Genomic DNA, 19173 nt, shown 5'->3' on the forward strand with positions numbered 1-19173 from the left:
TTACTGTTGTTGTTCACAAACTAAAGAAATGAGAGATCATTTTTATTTAGTTTTTGCTGAATATTTGATGGAAAACTCTAAAACTATATCACTGATTTTGCTGAATATCTTTGTTCTTAAATTAAAGGGAAATATCGGTTTATTTCAACCTGTCTCCTATCGTCCTAAATTTGTTTCAAGTGACTAGTGACATAAAAATAATAGTTAGCATGTTAGCCGTTAGCCTAGATACAGCCGGGGCGCATAGTAGCGTCAGACCTGTTATAACGTAAGTGAACGGGCAACCTTCAAGTGCAAAGTTAGTCCACTAAACAAGCTTTTTTTCCACAAAGACCGCCTCATATCGTTAGGATAAATGTCAGAGAACATATAGAAAACCACATGTAAACGTGTTGTGTTACCTTACCGGTGTGCTGCCATGTTTGTTTACCATTTAGCTCTGCTTTCCAAAGCGCGGCCGAAATATATCTGGCAAGCTCTAGATAAAGCCCAGCTGGATACTCCTCCAGGTGGAGGTGTCTCGTCCTCGGTCACATCCAGACCTTGAAAATAAGGCTGCAACCGGTCCCATTCCTTGCAACAGAGGCATTCCTCTTCTGTGGGCACTGGGGCACAGCATTCACAGGTACACCACCAATCTCCAGAGCTACGCAGCCTTGCAGCAGCCATTCCTCCTCTCTCGTCCTCTACCTGTTGCACCTCTCTCTCTCTCTCCTCCTCCATTCTTCAGTTTCACGAAGCTCTTCGTCAGTGTATTCTGGTTCAAATAAATAAGGGCGGCCATCAAACTCTGCAAAATCAAATTCCTCCTCCACAAAGTCGAGGTCTGGCAAAAAGTCAGCCATTGTTGCCATGTTGTTTTCTATATGTTCTCTGACATTTATTCTAACGATATGAGGCGGTCTTTGTGGAAAAAAAGCTTGTTTAGTGGACTAACTTTGCACTTGAAGGTTGCCCGTTCACTTACGTTTTAACAGGTCTGACACTACTATGCGCCCCGGCTGTATCTAGGCTAACGGCTAACATGCTAACTATTATTTTTATGTCATTAGTCACTTGAAACAAATTTAGGACGATAGGAGACAGGTTGAAATAAACCAAAATTTCCCTTTAATGATAATTTAATTTAATTTGGTTTTTGCAGTCCTGTAACATTATCCCCACCCACTGCCACTCGTTAGCTCAGCTGCTTGTTACACCAGTCAAGACTGACCTCTGGTGGCGCTTTATGTGCACTACATATATTACATCCTCTTGTTATGAGTTTAATACAAAGACGAGCATCTGTATTTTTGATGGTATTTAAAATCATAGTGTCAGGATATCTAAATACTGTGATACCGCCCAAGACGAGTAGAAACACTCAGTGAGCAAATGTTGCAGCAGATGACAGTTAACAGCTGTTAATGATGCACTGAAAGTAGGAATATTGAATATTAAATGTGGTTTAATAAACCTACATTTACAATTTTGATTGAGCATTTTATAGTTTAATTAATTTAGGAACTATGTAGACCTTTCCTGTGGGGGATTTTGTGTCATTGCTGTTGTACACCTATATGAGAGAAAATATATTCAAGCCTTGCATCTTCCATAAATTGATCCATCACATTTGCTGTTGCTCTTCCAGGTGCACACAGCCTGTATGGACCTGTACCCTCGCAAGTGTCCTCTCGGTCAGTGCAAAGTCTCCATCATTCCCCCTACGGCGCTCAACAGCATTGACTCCGACGGTAGGCACCACACACACACACACATACACACAATGCAATCACGCTGACTCACTCAAAGGGTCGGAGGTTGATGTCAGACGGCACCTATGAGCAATCATTACATTTTAGAGATGAAAAAAGAGATTTCACCTCATTTAGTCAGCTGACGTCTCCTCTCTGATCTCTGACCTTCTGCTCCGTCACATGGAAGGACAGCGGCAGGAGGGAGGAGAGGGAGAACATGATGATTCACTCTGGTTGGATCAAGGCATCAACATCCATAATACACACGCACACACACACACACACACACACACACACACACACACACACACACACACACACACACCCCTTTTTCCCGAACCCACTTCTGTAAAGTGCTGGAACATGTAAGCAACAAAGAGGCAATATCATTGTCCTCAGCCTCAAATCTATACTCTCGTACCTGCTTTGTGTTCGTCATAAGAGGTATCAGAGAGAGGAACAGAGTGCCGGTATGTGTTCCAGGAAACTGCCACTTTCTTGTGTAGCACCGTGGTTAAAAATAGCCTCATCAGACAGGACAACACACACACCTTTTCTGAGGGTTTAAAATACATCACTAGCTTGAGGCAAGATGTGTGTGAGAGGAAACATAATTAAATGCTCCTCAGCTTGTTGTGAAAGTGGACGCACGTGCCCAGCAACATTTCATAAAAGCACAAGAGCACACAGGCAACAGGGAAGAAGAGGGGCTCTGCAGATGGCTGCGAAACACCCCGAGGCTTCCTCCAGGCTCTCTGTGGGTCTGTATTTCTGTGTTCATACATGACGTCTTTTCTCTGTGTCAAAGTCTGACTCTGTGTGTGTGTGTGTGTGTGTGTGCGCGTGTGTTTGTGCTTTCCATAGTCCACATTAAACCCAATTTAGATGAGGATCAGCACCTGCGAGACAGACTCAGATAAGCATGTGTGATTGGATTACCATTGCGGAAGCCGATGGCTGGGTCTCGCACACAACCCACTGAGTCTGTGAAAAGCTGGCATCGGCTAATTGGTGGAAGGATAAAAGAGAGGCAGAGAAAAGGAGGATGGGGGATCCAGATGAAAGGAGGAGGACGAGAGAATAGGAGGAAGGGAAAAAAAGGAAGAAGGGCAAATAAAAAAAGAGGATTTATCCTTCAGCTTCCTCTCTCTCTCTCTCTCTCTCTCTCTCTCTCTCTCTCTCTCTCTCTCCCTCTGTCCTTCACTCGCTCTGCATCTCCTCACGTTCCAGGACCCCCTCTGCCCAAATGCACGCTGGGAAGAGGGGGAGTTTGGTTGTAATTGGCTGAGAGGCAGACTGTAGCACGTGCTGGAGCGTTGTGACTCCCCCCCCCCTCCCTTCCTCCCTTCCTCGCTCCGTCTCTTCCACCCACCCTCCCTCCATCCATCCTTCACTGACAACATCACAGAGAGATCCAGAAAGGAAAAAAAATCGAAGAGGGTAGACAGAGAGATGAGAGAAGGAGGGAGACGTGAAGGAGGATGAGAGGGAGGGACGGAAAAGAGGGAGTGCCAGGACTAGATAGCAGTGCCACACACACACACACATTTGGTGGAAGCCCTGATATGCACGAAGCTGTCAACACAGTGGGGGTGTACAGATTATGCTGTAAGCACAGAAACCTCTTGTTGCATTACCTCCCACAGATTAGTGTATATGCATGTGTGTGTATGTGTGTGAGTGAGTGTGTGCTCCACCAGCGAGCAAAACACGTGTTTTTGGCATGTGCTGTGCTCCTCATGCATTATTACGCTCAGTCTGAGCACGCACTGAGACTTTGGTGAGGTTGTTTAACGATGACAGAGTTGTTTCACGCCAGCGACTGCACCCAGCACTGCTGCTGTGCCCTGGTGACTGATTGTGGAACATTAAAGGATCAAGTCAAGACGTTTTATTTCTACAGCCCACTATCACAAATCACAAATTTGCCTGAAGGGCTGTAAAATCTGTCCTTAAAAGCCACACATCCTCTTCCCCAAAATGGAGACCTGGAAAGAGAACTGACAACATAAACACTCAAGAGACACAGCAGTCAAATAGCACAGCCTCCAGTAGTATCCACTCACACAGGTTGTTTGGGTTGTATGAAATTTAGTTTGTTGTGCTCAGAGCGTCCAGCACATATTCACTTTCTCCTTCACTGTTGCCTCAGGCTTCTGGAAGGCCACCTGTCCCCCGTCATGTGCCAGTCCCCTCCTGGTCTTTGTCAACTCCAAAAGCGGCGACAACCAGGGAGTGAAATTCCTGCGACGCTTCAAGCAGCTCCTCAACCCGGCTCAAGTCTTCGACCTGGTCAACGGAGGGCCGCACCTCGGGTGAGGACAACACACGGAAACAAATCCTCAAATTCAGACACATAAAAAAACATCCAAACATATTTGCCATAGATAAAATCTGAGCCCACAGAAAAAGTGAATGTGTGTGTTTTTGTTAGTTTGCGCCTGTTCCAGAAGTTTGACAACTTCCGGATCCTGGTGTGTGGAGGAGATGGCAGTGTGGGCTGGGTCCTCTCAGAGATCGACAAACTCAATCTTCACAAACAGGTACTGAAGTAAAACTGTAGTATTACTGTTGTGTCAACCAAAACAGCATTGAGCAGAGTTATTTCTTCTGTATTAAAGGAGCAGCGTGTCAGATTTAGGGGGATATAGTGGCATCTAGCGGTTAGGATTGCACATCGCAACTAGCTGAAACTTCTCCTGGTTAGAATCCTTCAGTGTTCATCATTCAGGAGGTTTTTACAAGGATTACACGGGTTTAAACATTGAATAAAGTAGTTTCACGTTGGCTATGGCCCACAATAGCCTGAGTTAAAGTTAAGGAATAAAAAGCCGGCAAAAAGAATTCATGCCTCGTAGCCTCATTGTCAAGGGACGCCACAATATTAATAAACTGTACATCTTTGAGTTTTAGACTGAGTCCAAATATCCAGACTTCACTGCACTTGCAGACTCGTGGACTATATCCCCCTAAATCCTACACACTGGACCTTTAAATAGGTCTGCAACTAACAATTATTTATTGTTGAGTAATTTTCTCGATTCATCAATTAGTTAGTTGGTTCATAAAATGTCAGAAAATGGTCTAAAAAAAAAAAGGTCAGTCAGTGTTTCCCAAAGATCTAAAGTGACATCCTCCAATGTCTTGTTTTGTCCACAACCCAAAGATGTTAAGTTTACTGTCACAGAGGAGAAAGAAACCAGGAAACATTCACTTTTAAGAGGCTGAAATCTGAGAGTTCTGGCTCTTTTTTATCTTAAAAGAATTGCTTAAACCAATTAATCCATTATCAAAGTAGTTTGCAATTAATTAAAAATTGCTTGCTGTCATAAACACTTCTAATCCTGTAGAAACTGCCAGAAGAGAGCAAGCTGTAGTAGATGTGATGTGTCTTTGGTGCCAGTTGAGCTTTTTGCCTCTGCTCCTGAACAGCTTACATAAAGACACACACTCATCATACGTGCGCACACACACGCACAGGCCTCATTTTGATTTCAGCAGGCATGTATTCCCCAAATAAACCCTCTTCACGTGTTTCCAGTGCCAGCTGGGGGTGTTGCCCTTGGGCACGGGCAACGATCTGGCACGGGTGCTTGGCTGGGGCCCTTCGTGCGACGATGACACCCAGCTGCCCCAGATCCTGGAGAAGTTAGAGAGGGCCAGCACCAAGATGCTGGACCGCTGGAGCATCATGACCTACGAGATTAAGATCCCTCCCAAACACAGCTGCCCCACCACGCCCGAGGGAGCCGACGACTGCCAGGTACTCACAGGAGCTGACAGATATTCACACGCATCAGTAGACACAATCAAACGCAGCAGGGCTTCCAGACAGACGTGAGTGGGAGGTAGCCGAGCACATGCCTGACATTTCCATTTCGACATCACCTCAGCTCAGGTTCAAAACTGGACGAAGGAATAGAAACGTCTCCACAACAAGACTTAATCATATACCTTACTGAAATGTTGCAATGCTTCAAGTATTGACGAGGAAAGTCTGCTTTTAATTACTTAATTGCTACAGTGTGAACGTGCATACTCTTACATACTTTTTTCTGTTGTCTCTGCAGTTTCACATTTCAGCCTACGAAGACTCAGTAGCTGCTCACCTCACAAAGATCCTCAACTCTGAGCAGCACTCTGTGGTCATCTCCTCCGCCAAGTACGTGATTTTAACAAACCAGCATGACCTCAAACAGACACAATAAAATCAACAGATAATAACTAACTACAGCACAACACTTTGGGACAGCACAGATGTGCACATTTATTTTCAGCAGCTCTTCCTTTACATTCATTGTCCCATCACAAATATACAGTGTACACCTGCTGTAACTTGTCTTGTAAAGAATAGATAATGATAAAGTAAGTAAAATCCATTAAGGGACTGTTCATTATTTATGAGAGGGGAGGGGGTGGAGCAGACGTGAAATCATTTTTTAAGCACTGTTTTTTATTTTGGCTTTAGGGAGGGACATACTGCTCGTAACTTTGTATTTTGTATTTATTTTAAATACACTCCAAAACCTGCAGCCAGGTTTAAAAGGCGTATGTTACACATTCTGTCCCAGCATCCACGGTGCCTTCCTTTTCACTTGGGTGTTGGAATTTCCAAGTCCCTCGTCAGAAATTTCAACACAGCCTGAAGTCAGATTTCTGACTCGGAAAGTCAGAGGACCCTCACCACACATCAACAGTAGTGAAAACTTTAGTAATATGCTGTTTGATAGCACAGTGTCTTATTTGTGTCTCATTAAATCAGTCGTACACACAGTCCTGTCCAACTTCTACCTGTGGACATGTTATTCCACTGTTTGTATGCACAGAATATGGTATTCCTATCAACTGGTATTACTTACAGTGGCTAACCTAGCTCGAATTGGTGTTGCTAACATCATTTGGTTTTCCAACTTGTCCTGGGTGCAGCGTCATTCCCAGGTCTAACCTCCGACTTCTGAGGTAAATGGAAAGCATCATTAAAACAGAAATTATCAGATTTTCAAACTTCTGATGGCCATTGAACACATCTGTCACGACCGAACAAAGGACCTGAACCCAAATGCACGACTTGAGAGGCAAAGTACAAAATCAAAGTTTATTTAAATGAAAACACAAAAATGAAAATCACTCTCGAAAGACGAAAAAACTTACACTAAATCTAAGAACAAAAAATGATCTAGGAAATAAAGGCTAGACTAAAAAAGCAAACAGAAAATCACTCTACTGAGGCTGAACTATCACTATGAAAAAACAAACAGAAAACAAACATGAACAAAGTATCAAAATAACAAGACCTGACAATGGCAATGGCAAAATGGCATGAATACGACGCTGGTTCTCTGACACGAAGGACAAGACGAACTGGCACAGGACAAAGGGAGACGCAGACAATATATACACACAGGGTAAGGGCACAGGTGGAAACAATCAGGGGCGAGGCAGACAATCAGACTAGCGGGAAAACACACAGGGGAAGGAGCAAGTTGCCTGAAACGAGAGGAGAGTTAACTTTCAAAATAAAACAGGAAATCACAAGACAACATAGACACGAGACAAACTGATTAAAATAACTTAACAACGTTTCTTGGACATGACAACATCATGTGTGACGAACATTTCCATCAGGAAATATAATTAAATCTCAGCTTAAAGTAGTGATGTTTTATCAGAATCACTTTATTCTACATGTGTCATTTAATATGTCACAAAAAATAAACCTTAAGACAGTACATTGACAGTAGTTGAAAACAAAGGTGTCTTTCAACTCCAAGATTTCTTTTTTAACTTTTAGCTTCATTTTATCAAAGGTTAAGTTTTTAAAATCTAATAGCGGCTGCCATGTTGTTCATATTGTTCTGGCTGATTAAATTTTGTTTGTCTTGTGTGCTGTCTAAAGAAGAATTGCATTTTGTGGAAGAAACTAGCTGCTGTTTTGGTGATAACTCAAAAATATGGTTATAGGTTGATGCATTTTCCCCCTGTTGTTCAGTGAGGCTCAAGGAAAAATATTATTAAAATAAATCAAATAATTAAAACAAAAAAATAAATAAAATAAAAGAATATTAATAAAAAAAATACGAAGCAACCCTCACCCTCCTCCCCCTGAAAATAATGAACAGCCCCTAAGGTAAATAATTACATAGCAGCATTAGAAATGAGAAAGGGCAGCACAGAAGGAGAATATTTTCTTTGTCACACACTATTCCACCAACACTGATGTTTTCTTGTGTTTTTTAGGATCCTGTGTGAAACAGTGAAAGATTTTGTTGCCAAAGTTGGGAAAGCCTACGAGAAAAGCACAGAGAACGCCGAGGAGTGCGACACTATGTCTCTCAAAGTAAGCCTCAGAAACATCCGTCACCGGCCTGCTGTGCTGAAAGGCCACTCCCTATATATTAGATTTCTGTTAGCACTCTGTCTAGCCTCTGTGTGCCTCCTCTCCTCTGTGCCCTCCAGTGTGCCATCCTGAATGAGAAACTGGACTCCCTCCTCCAGACCCTCAACGCAGAGTGCCCAGCTCTACCGTCGCTCCCCCACTCCACCCCTCCCATCGTGGAGGAGGAGCAGGAGGAGGAGGAAGAGGAGGAGGAGGCCAGTGAGGAGAGCCTGACGGAGCTGAAGGAGAAGCTGGAGGAGGAGGAGACGGAGAAAGGAGGAGGAGGTGCTCCACACCAGCTGTTTAAGAGCAGGGAGCAGCTGATGCTGCGGGCCAACAGTCTGAAGAAAGCAGTGCGACAGATCATAGAACAGGCTGAGAGAGGTAACACACACACACACACACACACACCTGAACACAGTTTACCCAACCATCACTTCAGGCTGGCAAATGTTTGGAAGTAGTGTTCTTAGAAATGCATGAGGAGCAGGTTTTTTGTGAAAGAAAAGGCAGAAATCAATGTTGCCTCTGTTCATGTATTATAACGATTTCCTTTGTGAGGTCAGTAGAGGTTTGCATCTTGCGAGTGGAATTAGGCAAAGGCAGTGGAGATACTTTTGTCTTCTTGACATAGACAGTAGAGGGTAAAATGATTTTCACAGAGTCTCTCCATAACCTACCAAAGACAATGACTGATGTGCACAGAATGGCTGACATGTTTTCATTAACTCATACTCGTACTCGTCGTCTTCCGCTTATCCGGGTCTGGGTTGCGGGGGCAGCAGCCTCAGCAAAGAAGCCCAGACAGTCCTCTCCCCAGCCACTTCCGTAACCCCTCCAAGGGAACCCCGAGGCGTTCCTAGGCCAGCCAGGTGATGTAGTCCCTCCAGCGTGTCCTGGGGCGGCCCCAAGGTCTCCTCCCGGTTGGACATGCCCGAAACACCTCCCAATAGAGGCGTCCGGAAGGCATCCTTACCAGATGCCCGAACCACCTCAACTGGCTCCTCTCGATGTGGAGGAGCAGCGGCTCTACTCCGAGTCCCTCCCGGATGTCCGAGCTCCTCCCCCTATCTCTAAGGCTGAGCCCAGCCACCCTGCGGAGGAAACTCATTTCAGCCACTTGTACTCGTGATCTCATTCTTTCGGTCACTACCCAGAGCTCGTGACCATAGGTGAGGGTTGGAACGCAGATCGACCGGTAAATCGAGAGCTTCGCTTTCTGGCTAAGCTCCCTCTTCACCACAACGGACCGGTTAAGCGCCTGCATCACTGCTGACACCGCCCCAATCCGCCTGTCAATCTCCCGCTGCATCCTACCCTCACTCATGAACAAGATCCCGAGATACTTAAACTCCTCCACCTGAGGCAGGACCTCCCCCCAACCATTCATTTCATTTCATTCCATTTCATTGTGTGGACACCCAGTGGAAATGAAATGAACTGCTGACTGTTAAAGTGTTGTCATTATTAGTGTGCATTAGGTGAGAAATGTGTCCCTGCACGATCTAATCTGTAGCATTTAACTTCCTCACTGTCATCCAGCATTCAGAGAATATTTCTCCGACCTTTTTGTGTTTCCACCATTTTCTCCTCTGATTAAGAAACTCTTAAAAGTCCTCCTCCCTGCTCCGTACAGTTTTTCACCCCAGACACTTGGTAAATTACTTTTATCTTTACAAGGACCTAGTCTTAACTTTAAAGGGAAATTCTAAGAAAACATCACAAATATAAGAATTTTCTTAGAGTTTCATCTCTAGGAGCCAGTCTGTGTACGAGGAAGCTTTGTGAATACGGCCCCTGGACGTTGCAGTATTTGAGCATGCTAGTGTTACATGTTCATACAAACATGATTCTCATACAAAGTTAGCACACACTGTCAAGTTTTCATTATCTTATGTTAAAAGGGTTTTCATTTAGATTTTAGTATAATATCGACTCTCAATGTGAGGCACTTGAACTGACCAGGTGGAGGCAGAAACATCCTCCTGACATCAACACCAAAGCTGCGTTTCCACCAAACACTCTCAGTATAGTACCAGCAGGATTATGAAATGTAACACAGAAAAAGAAGCTTGTAAAAGGATAAACTGTATATGCATTATGGTCTGTAGTTCATACTGTGTCGTCTTTATCTCCTCTGTGTTTGCTCTGTCTAGTGGTGGACGAGCAGAACGCCCATACGGACGACACCGAGCTGCCGTCTCCCCTGGAGTTCAGGAAGGACAGCGAGGAGGAGAACAGAGACAGTGAGAAGGATGAAGACACCAAGGAGCTGGAAGCAGTGACATGTGAGTGAACCACTGCTGCTGCTTCGGACCTGTTAGAAATCTCTGACCTGTGTGGCCTGGTCCCGTTTCAAATCACTGACCTGCTTGTAAACCTTTTACCTGCTTGGCCCTGATGCACTTCCATCCTGGACCTTTTCCAGAATGCTAAACCTGTCCAGCACTCCCTGTTTGATTTCCAAGTCTCTGCCAGCTGGCAGTGTTCTCAGACATTAGAAGACATTTTGTTTGATTAATAGTTGAGGTTTACTTTGAGTAGAGGAGATAACAACCTCACCTAGCGGATGTGGTAAAAGTCCGATATTTTAAAAACAAGATGTCCATGTCCCACGTCCCATGTGGTACAGCTGCTGTAAACACACTGAAAGTATCAAGTGCACACAGTCTCTATTCAATAACTGCATTTAAACGAGCCGTCAGGACTTCGGTGAGGTTGTGATGTCGCAGCTATGCTATATAAAGATAGAAACTGGCGCTATGGTGCCGTTACAATCGTTCCCACGGCTGCAATGACTGTGCAAAGATGCAGAGAGTGCAGATGTGGACCTGTAAAGCGCTGACCACTCAGTGCAGACTGAGCTTTTTCAGATGGGGGCCTTAAAGTGACAGGTGCTAAAATGCAGCTTTATTAACAAACGGTGAAAACAGGTATATTCAAAATAATATGTTTTTACACTCCAAAGCCACAATGTTTTCTGGTTGTTTATCCATACGTCCTGTTCTCATGAATGAAATATCACCCAGAGGGGAATCCCTTAAAATTTGGCACAAACGTCCACTTTGACTCAAGGATGAAGGGATTATATTTTGGTGGTCAAAGGTCACTGTGACCTCATCCGTCTCATTCTCTTGATCGTGATGAAGTGATGACATTTTATATCAAATATGTCAAAGGTCAACTTCACTGTGACATCATAATGTTCTGCACAAACACTTTTATGGCCATTATTCAACGTCATATCTCAGGAACAGAAGGAGAGACATTTGAGAGGTTTGTCTGTCGGGACACTGCATTTTATTCTGCAGCTATCTGTAGTGCGCTGTGTCTTTGAAAGGAGATTTCAAACCCCACATTCAGTGATTCTTTATGGCTGCCATTACATCTGACATGGGGTTAGGCCTGTCATGATAATTACTTTATTGACCTATGGTTTTGTAGTTTGACCCATGATTTGGACATGATATTGTCAGTCGTGTTTACATGCAGGTTTGTTTATTTAAGAGTGTCACCAATATTTTAGCCAATTTAATGCCAGGATGAATAGCAGGGTTTTCCCCGACCATTATAAGACCTGGGTGCAGCAATTCTACCTTTTTTTATGCCTTTACACCAGTGATAGCCACGGCCGAAGGCATTATGTGTTTTTTGGGTTGTGGGTACACACATATGTATGTTCCATTCTTGTGATTGCACTATTTCAAGAGCGCCTTGAGGGAATTTCTTCAAATTTGGCACAAATGTCCACTTGGCCTGAACAATAAACTGATTGGAATTTTTTGGTCAAAGGTCAACTTCACTGTGACATCATAATGTTGTCCATAAAAGACTTTGTTGGCCATTAGTCATATCTCAGGACCAGAGGGAGAGACATTTGGACAGATGCTGAATTGGTGACTCTAATCTTAAAGCTGTGCTGATTGTATAGATGTTATATGCTGCCGGGGGCAAGACGTGTGTGGAGCATCCGTGTTTTCACAGACATTGATTTAAACTGTGAAGCGCAACATGACCGGTTCGGAGACATACAACCATGAGGTGGTAATTCTAGTTTGATCATTAAAGCATGTAGACATGTTCTAGTTGAAATCCCAAATACAAGTATGAATCTGAAAGTGAGCATAATATTGGACCACACATTGTCTTTTCTCTGCTGAGAGAGGGAAACATTACTTAGGTTGTGAAGTTTTAAAAGCCAATATTGCTCTCCTCTTAACAGTAAATGGAATAATGTTAAGACTACAACATTATTCCACATTGTGAAGTGAGTAGAGGCTCTTGGAGATTGCACAAGATTGAAATGTCACCACCTTGTGGCACGTCAGAGAACCAGACACATAGCTAATGGAAAAAAAGTGCTGCTGACGCAAATCATGTTTCCTGTCATAAATAAACTCAAGGATTAGTGCTAAAAGTGCACGAAGAAACCCTGCTCTCCTGTGATATTCCACCTCTTGCTCCAGACGAAGCTGTTTATCTCTCCATCTTCAGTCTGCGGCACAGAGAACGTCTTTAATAATAAATGATTGTACCTGTCGAGGCTGTGGCGACGGGGCAGCTATAGAAGCTGTGTGCCTGTTCAGATGTATGGGAATATGTGTAGTGCGATGTAATGCTGTGTGTGTGGATGTACATGCATCAGTCTATTGTGCCTCTGTGTGTGTGTGTGTGAGTGTGTGTGCGACGGCCACAGGATGTGTTATTGTCTTAGGGGCAGAAGTTCTTCCTGTTTATCATGGGGCTGCTTCCTTCCTTCCACACATTTTCCAGCCACTGGAAGACGAGGAGGTATCAGTCAAACCCTCTGCTCTGTATCCTCTCCTTGTTTCCTCTTATTGCCTCCTTACTCCTTCCTGACCTGGACACAAATCAAAACACACACGGAGCAAATAGAGGATGTGAACAGAAGGGATTTCTGAATGCATCTCGCCTCGCAGTGCATGCATTTGTTGCCCCATAGAGGGTTCACGTGGTGTCATCATGAGCAATGTTGCTATGTCGCAAACACGCAATGTTCAGAGGCTGTCATCGTGCATTCACATGGAAAAATGCACAACAGCTGAAAGCTACAGAGAAGGAAGGCAACGTGAAGCTACACTTGCTCAGAGGCTGTGACACCACCTCACACAGCACGCACATCTCTCAACACATATTTTTACAAACCTGTCAATAGCCAACCAGAATAGATCTGAACTCATGATTTAGGTTTCTTTTCTACTTTAACCTGCATATGACTCTGATATTGTACATACTGTACTTTGTGTGTGTATATTTATGCACATATATGTATGTATGATCTTCCTTGTAAGTATTTTTTTCCTTCCTTTAGTGGCTGACAGTCCAGCTTCAACAATAAAACTCCCAAATTCTTCAGAGTAAAAGCATCATCTTCACAAATAATCTGACTTAAAACAACAAAAACTGTACAATCACATGTCAAAATACTCCTGTTGCTTAGCACTGTCAGTCTGTCTCAGTGTCTCCTCTCCTTACCTCGCTTATCTCGGAGAAATGTTCCCACTGAATGGCCAGTGGTGACATACTTTAATATGTATTTGATCGAACTATTTGATCCAATCACCCGGCCGTGCATAGCCTGGTTACCTTCAACCTCTATAGTTTCTCTGGCCAAAATTAGCAAAATGCTGGTGTCAGGATCACACGCTTTTCCTCACGTTATTGCTTGAAAGGTCAGTTTTTTAGTTTGGCAGTTTGTAAAAAGTTATGGATTCTTTACCATGTTGGTAGTGCATCCCACGGCAAAACAGCTTTTAGGTATTTTTGTGTTGTTTGCTAGAAGACACAAATGACAAGGAGGCACCTTAAAGGGGAAGTTCCGTTTTTATCAACCTGGACCTTATTTCTGGCATTAAATACGGTTGTTTACTCACCCAGATAAGTTTGGTGTCATTTGGAGTCTGTCGGAAGATATTTAGATCCACGAGAGCCGCGTACATCCACATAGTGGGAATGATCGGGTCACCGACAACAAGGCTCTAAATAACACATTATCTGCCGTGAAACTCGTTCATTTCGCCAATACGTTTTTATGAATCGCTAGAGTTGCTTGTCATCATCATTGGGGTCATTTAACCTCTGACCACCGAAACGTTCACCTTTCTGTTTCTCACTTTTTGTCACTGAGCACTATGTAATAATAAATTCACGTTTTGCCTAAGAAGTGCCTCTGCTTTTTGTGCAGTGTGCGGGCCGTTCTACACAAGCGATGAGAAGAAACTAACGAAATGTAAATTCTCATAGTTATTTACTTATCAAGCAAACAAATTCAAGGAAAATAAACAATTTACTTACTCAATCGAAAGTTGCCCGTTCGGTCCTGCAGGCTTTGGCTGGGTCTTCCAGTTTACTTTCGGGACACGAAAAAAAGTCTCTACAACAGCACGGTTGATCATAGAAGTGAGATCCTCTGTAGTTGTGAGACAGTCATTTCTGAAGACATCCAGACGTGTATCTCCTGGCCTCAAATCCCACTCGGAGCAACAAAGGCATTCGTCCTCTGTTGGCATAGTGGAACATTGTCCACAAGAACACCACCAGTTAGCATCTATTCTCGGACGTGCAGCGGTTTGTTGTTCTCTGGCCAGCTGTTCCTCTCTCTGCCTCCGCATCCTCCTTCAAAGAGCTCCTCATCCGTATACTCTGGCTCAAAACGATAAGGACGTCCATCATATTCAAAGTCGTCATCCACAACCTCAAAATCTGACAAATATTCCGCCATGTTTCAAAAAACTATCAGTAGCAAATGAGCAGTAAACAGAGCCTTGCCGGGTGTGCGGCGACGCAATGACATCGTCCAGGTCAGAGGTTAGTAGGTCAGTATAAATGACCCCGATGATGATGACAAGCAACTCTAGCGATTCATAAAAACGTATTGGTGAAATGAACGAGTTTCGCGGCAGATAATGTGTTATTTAGAGCCTCGTTGTCGGTCCCCCGATCATTCCCACTATGTGGATGTACGCGGCTCTGGCAGATCTAAATATCTTCCGACAGACTCCAAATGACACCAAACATATCTGGGTGAGTAAACAACCGTATTTAATGCCAGAAATAAGGCCCAGGTTGTAAAAAACGGAACTTCCCCTTTAACATAATATAATGAAGTCAATGGAGAGTGATGTGTTGTTTCCAGTCCAGTGGGGGCGGGACTTACATGTGGCCTGTGTACCTCAATGATTCAGCTCCTGCTATTAATACTTACTTAGCACTGGGAGTTATCAGACACACAGTAGGAATTTATTGTGAAATTTTCTAGTTCCCTGCTTTTACTCTGAAGGATAGAGTCCCTGACAGAAGTCCTGTTGTTTCTGGTGGAATAAATCTACACTAACATACAGTATGTTCGCTTCAGTATGTACAGTGTTGAGCTGCTTCAGTGTTCCAGTGTTGTAGGATTAATTTAAATTATTGCCGAGGATGGCTTTTGCTTTCTAAAGATGTTTGTTCTCCTCCCGTATCACAGCTTTATGGTCTCACAGCAGCTGGGATGAGTGCTGTTACGCCCCCTGGTGGGATGAGACAGTGGTATCATATTAATAAGTGATGTCACTGTGTCTCCTCTGCTGTGTTTGTCCTGAGGAACAAGGAACTAAAATGCCGAGGTGAGAAGAGACATGACGTGAGTTTCTCTGTCTGTGTCTCCAGCTGCTAAGAGTCCCTGTTCTCCCACGGAGAGGAGGGTGAGCCGCAGCACCCAGTCCTACGGCTCCTTCACCATCACCCCCTTCACCACCAGCAAGGAGAACCTCCCAGTGCTCAACACACGCATCATCTGCCCCGGTAAACACACACAGCGTATTTCTGTTTCATATCCTTCACCTGACCTTAGTGAAACACAAGGACAGGATCACTGGGCGTTTCAGCTCAGCCTCATGTGACGGATGTGTGTGTGTGTGTGTGTGTGTGTGTGTGTAGGCTTGCGGGCAGGACTGGCTGCCTCCATCGCTGGCAGCTCCATCATTAGCAAGATGCTGCTGGCTAACATCGACCCCTTTGGTGCCACGCCCTTCATCGACCCCGACCTCGACTCGCTGTAAGAGCCGTGTGTCTCGTCCTGTCTTTGTGTTCTGTCTTTCTCTTTCTGTTCTTTCTGTCCATCCATGTGTAAATCTATCTCCCTTGATTTCTCATTCAGTTTGTCCTTGATATATTAGAGTGTGTGAGCTTCAGCTGCCTGACTGTTTGTCTGCTTATGTGGCCGTTTCTTCCACCCAGAGAGGGCTACATGGAGAAGTGTGTGATGAACAACTACTTCGGCATCGGCCTGGACGCCAAGATCTCCCTGGAGTTCAACAACAAGCGGGAGGAGCATCCAGAGAAATGCAGGTGAGATATATTTCTGTTACCTTCAGGCGTCTCTCAGACACCAACAGATATTCACTCCCTCCATCTATCTGTCCTCTGTCAAACAACTATCTTTAAGGTAGTATGGTCTTTCCAGTGAATTCACAACCGTCTCACTACACTGTTAATCTCACCCTCTGCTCCCTCCTGCACAGGAGTCGTACCAAAAACATGATGTGGTACGGTGTTTTGGGCACAAAGGAGCTCCTGCAGAGAACCTACAAGAACCTGGAGCAGAAGGTCCAGCTGGAGGTGAGACAGGGAGGAACAGAGAACACCCTAAAGTGATCATTTGTGGATGTAGTATTAGGATGAAAAGACTAAAAGTCATGCCCTGTGTGCAAAGCCAGAATGCGTCTACTATGAGACTCGAGTCTGAAAAACATGTAGTGTAAATCTATCGACACTCAGCTGGAGGCTGCACTCAGCAGCAAACAGCGGGGAGTGATTTAGACGAGGATGCAACTCAGCACTCCTCAGCCCTCTTATATCTCCTGAAGTGCCGTTCAGTTGACGTGGTGCACATGTAAAGTGAGGCATGATTCTGCAACTGCACAGCTTATTTCTCACCTCAAATGTATTCAGAGGCTGATTTGGACGATTCAGGAGAGACAGCGTTTCTATTACGCCAGCTACACTTCAGTTTGAAAATCATAAAGAAAAAACACGGATGGTGTGTGGATGGTGTCTTCATCTGCTCACGTGTAGGAGGGTCATTCATTAATGATGTCATCCTGGTATCAGGTCCTGAAGAGCCACACTGTAAAGTTAAAAAAAAATCTATTATATTTCTATTGTTAATTTTGAGTCCTTAGAAAAATGTTTCAATACCAAATAGCACACATTTTTAATTATGCTATACAGAATTATTTTCAACAAAGTTTCATTTTAGGCAGCTATAAGTAATTAAAGGGGACTTTAACAGTTTAAAGGAATACTTTAACCACAAAATGAGCATCTGTATATCAGTTACCCTGTTTCGTTAATTAATGAACCAAAATTTTGTTTTCTCACACGCGTCCACCGTGAACAGAGTCCAAAACCAGTAGAAAAGTCTTTATTAATTTATGTTAAAGGTGATCTCATTTAAAAACAACCAAAACTTACACCCACAAACTCACACATAGGTTGTGCAGTAAAATCTAGTTCCCATATTTTGTGTCTTTTGTTCAGTGCTTCCCTACACAGATGTATCTTCACAGAAACTTTTGTACTTAAAACACTTCTGCACAAACATTTTCACGCACAAATGAGTAGCACATCTCTGTAACTCAATGGAACATACTGGTAAAGTTCAAACATATCACCTCCCCATGCACGCTACTCACGCACTACTCGTGGCGGTAAATGGTAAATGGACCTGCACTTGTAATGCACTTTTCTAGTCTTCCAACCATTTAAAGTGCTTTTACACTACATGTCCCATTCACCAATTCACACACCGGTGACTGAGGCTATCATACAAGGTGCCCCCTGTTTTTCAGTAACCATTCACATGCTCTCCCACACCGCTGGAACAACCATCAGGGGCAATTTGGGGTTCAGTTTCTTGCCCAAGGATACTTCGACATGTGGACTGGAGGAGCCGGGGATCAAACTGCCAATCTTCCGATTAGTGGAAGACCCTCTCTACCTCTGAGTCACAGCCACCCCAAGTATTAGGATTAATAGTATTATGTTTTAGTCAAAATGCATGTTTTTGGAAAGTGCTGAGCATACGACTGGATAAATGAAACTTGTACTTTACTGCAGGAGTTGTGTTAGAGTTAATGGAGTAATGGATTTTTTTTATATAGTTTAAAGGGAAATTTCAGCTTATTTCAACCTGTCTCCTATCGTCCTAAATTTGTTTCAAGTGACTAGTGACATAAAAATAATAGTTAGCATGTTAGCCGTTAGCCTAGATACAGCCGGGGCGCATAGTAGCGTCAGACCTGTTAAAACGTAAGTGAACGGGCAACCTTCAAGTGCAAAGTTAGTCCACTAAACAAGCTTTTTTTCCACAAAGACCGCCTCATATCGTTAGGATAAATGTCAGAGAACATATAGAAAATGACATGTAAACGTGTTGTCTTACCTTACCGGTGTGCTGCCATGTTTGTTTACCATCTAGCTCTGCTTTCCAAAGCGCAGCCGAAATATCGCGAGAACAAGCAGCAACAGCTGGAAGGCAGAACAGGACAGTAGCCTGAAAAGTTCATTCCTTTATTTTATGAAAGATTTATAGAATAATGGCTGACTTTTTGCCAGACCTCGACTTTGTGGAGGAGGAATTTGATTTTGCAGAGTTTGATGGCCGCCCTTATTTATTTGAGCCAGAATACACTGACGAAGAGCTTCGTGAAATTGAAGAACGGAGGAGGAGAGAGAGAGAGAGGTGCAACAGGTAGAGGACGAGAGAGGAGGAATGGCTGCTGCAAGGCTGCGTAGCTCTGGAGATTGGTGGTGTACCTGTGAATGCTGTGCCCCAGTGCCCACAGAAGAGGAATGCCTCTGTTGCAAGGAATGGGACCGGTTGCAGCCTTATTTTCAAGGTCTGGATGTGACCGAGGACGAGACACCTCCACCTGGAGTAGTATCCAGCTGGGCTTTATCTAGAGCTCGCCAGATATACAGTATGTCAACTTCAGGTTGCCCGTTCACTTACGTTTTAACAGGTCTGACGCTACTATGCGCCCCGGCTGTATCTAGGCT

At 43.9% G+C, this 19173-nt stretch overlaps 1 protein-coding gene across 3 annotated transcripts in view; it reads left to right on the forward strand.

Annotated features, from left to right (window-relative positions):
- The window catches only part of dgkh (diacylglycerol kinase, eta), an 87235-nt gene that overhangs the window by 52882 nt on the left and 15180 nt on the right, over positions 1-19173 (forward strand). For all 3 annotated transcript variants that reach the window (XM_049593730.1, XM_049593729.1, XM_049593731.1), the window contains 12 exons: positions 1631-1733; positions 3889-4051; positions 4171-4279; positions 5278-5499; positions 5807-5898; positions 7974-8073; positions 8193-8496; positions 10269-10400; positions 15781-15915; positions 16051-16168; positions 16351-16461; positions 16635-16731. In XM_049593730.1, coding sequence (XP_049449687.1) covers positions 1631-1733; positions 3889-4051; positions 4171-4279; positions 5278-5499; positions 5807-5898; positions 7974-8073; positions 8193-8496; positions 10269-10400; positions 15781-15915; positions 16051-16168; positions 16351-16461; positions 16635-16731 — 1686 coding nt within the window. The remainder of the gene's footprint in view (positions 1-1630; positions 1734-3888; positions 4052-4170; positions 4280-5277; positions 5500-5806; positions 5899-7973; positions 8074-8192; positions 8497-10268; positions 10401-15780; positions 15916-16050; positions 16169-16350; positions 16462-16634; positions 16732-19173) is intronic.

Source organism: Epinephelus fuscoguttatus, linkage group LG13, assembly GCF_011397635.1.
Source record: "Epinephelus fuscoguttatus linkage group LG13, E.fuscoguttatus.final_Chr_v1".
In the NCBI taxonomy this organism is placed as follows: Eukaryota; Metazoa; Chordata; class Actinopteri; order Perciformes; family Serranidae; genus Epinephelus; species Epinephelus fuscoguttatus.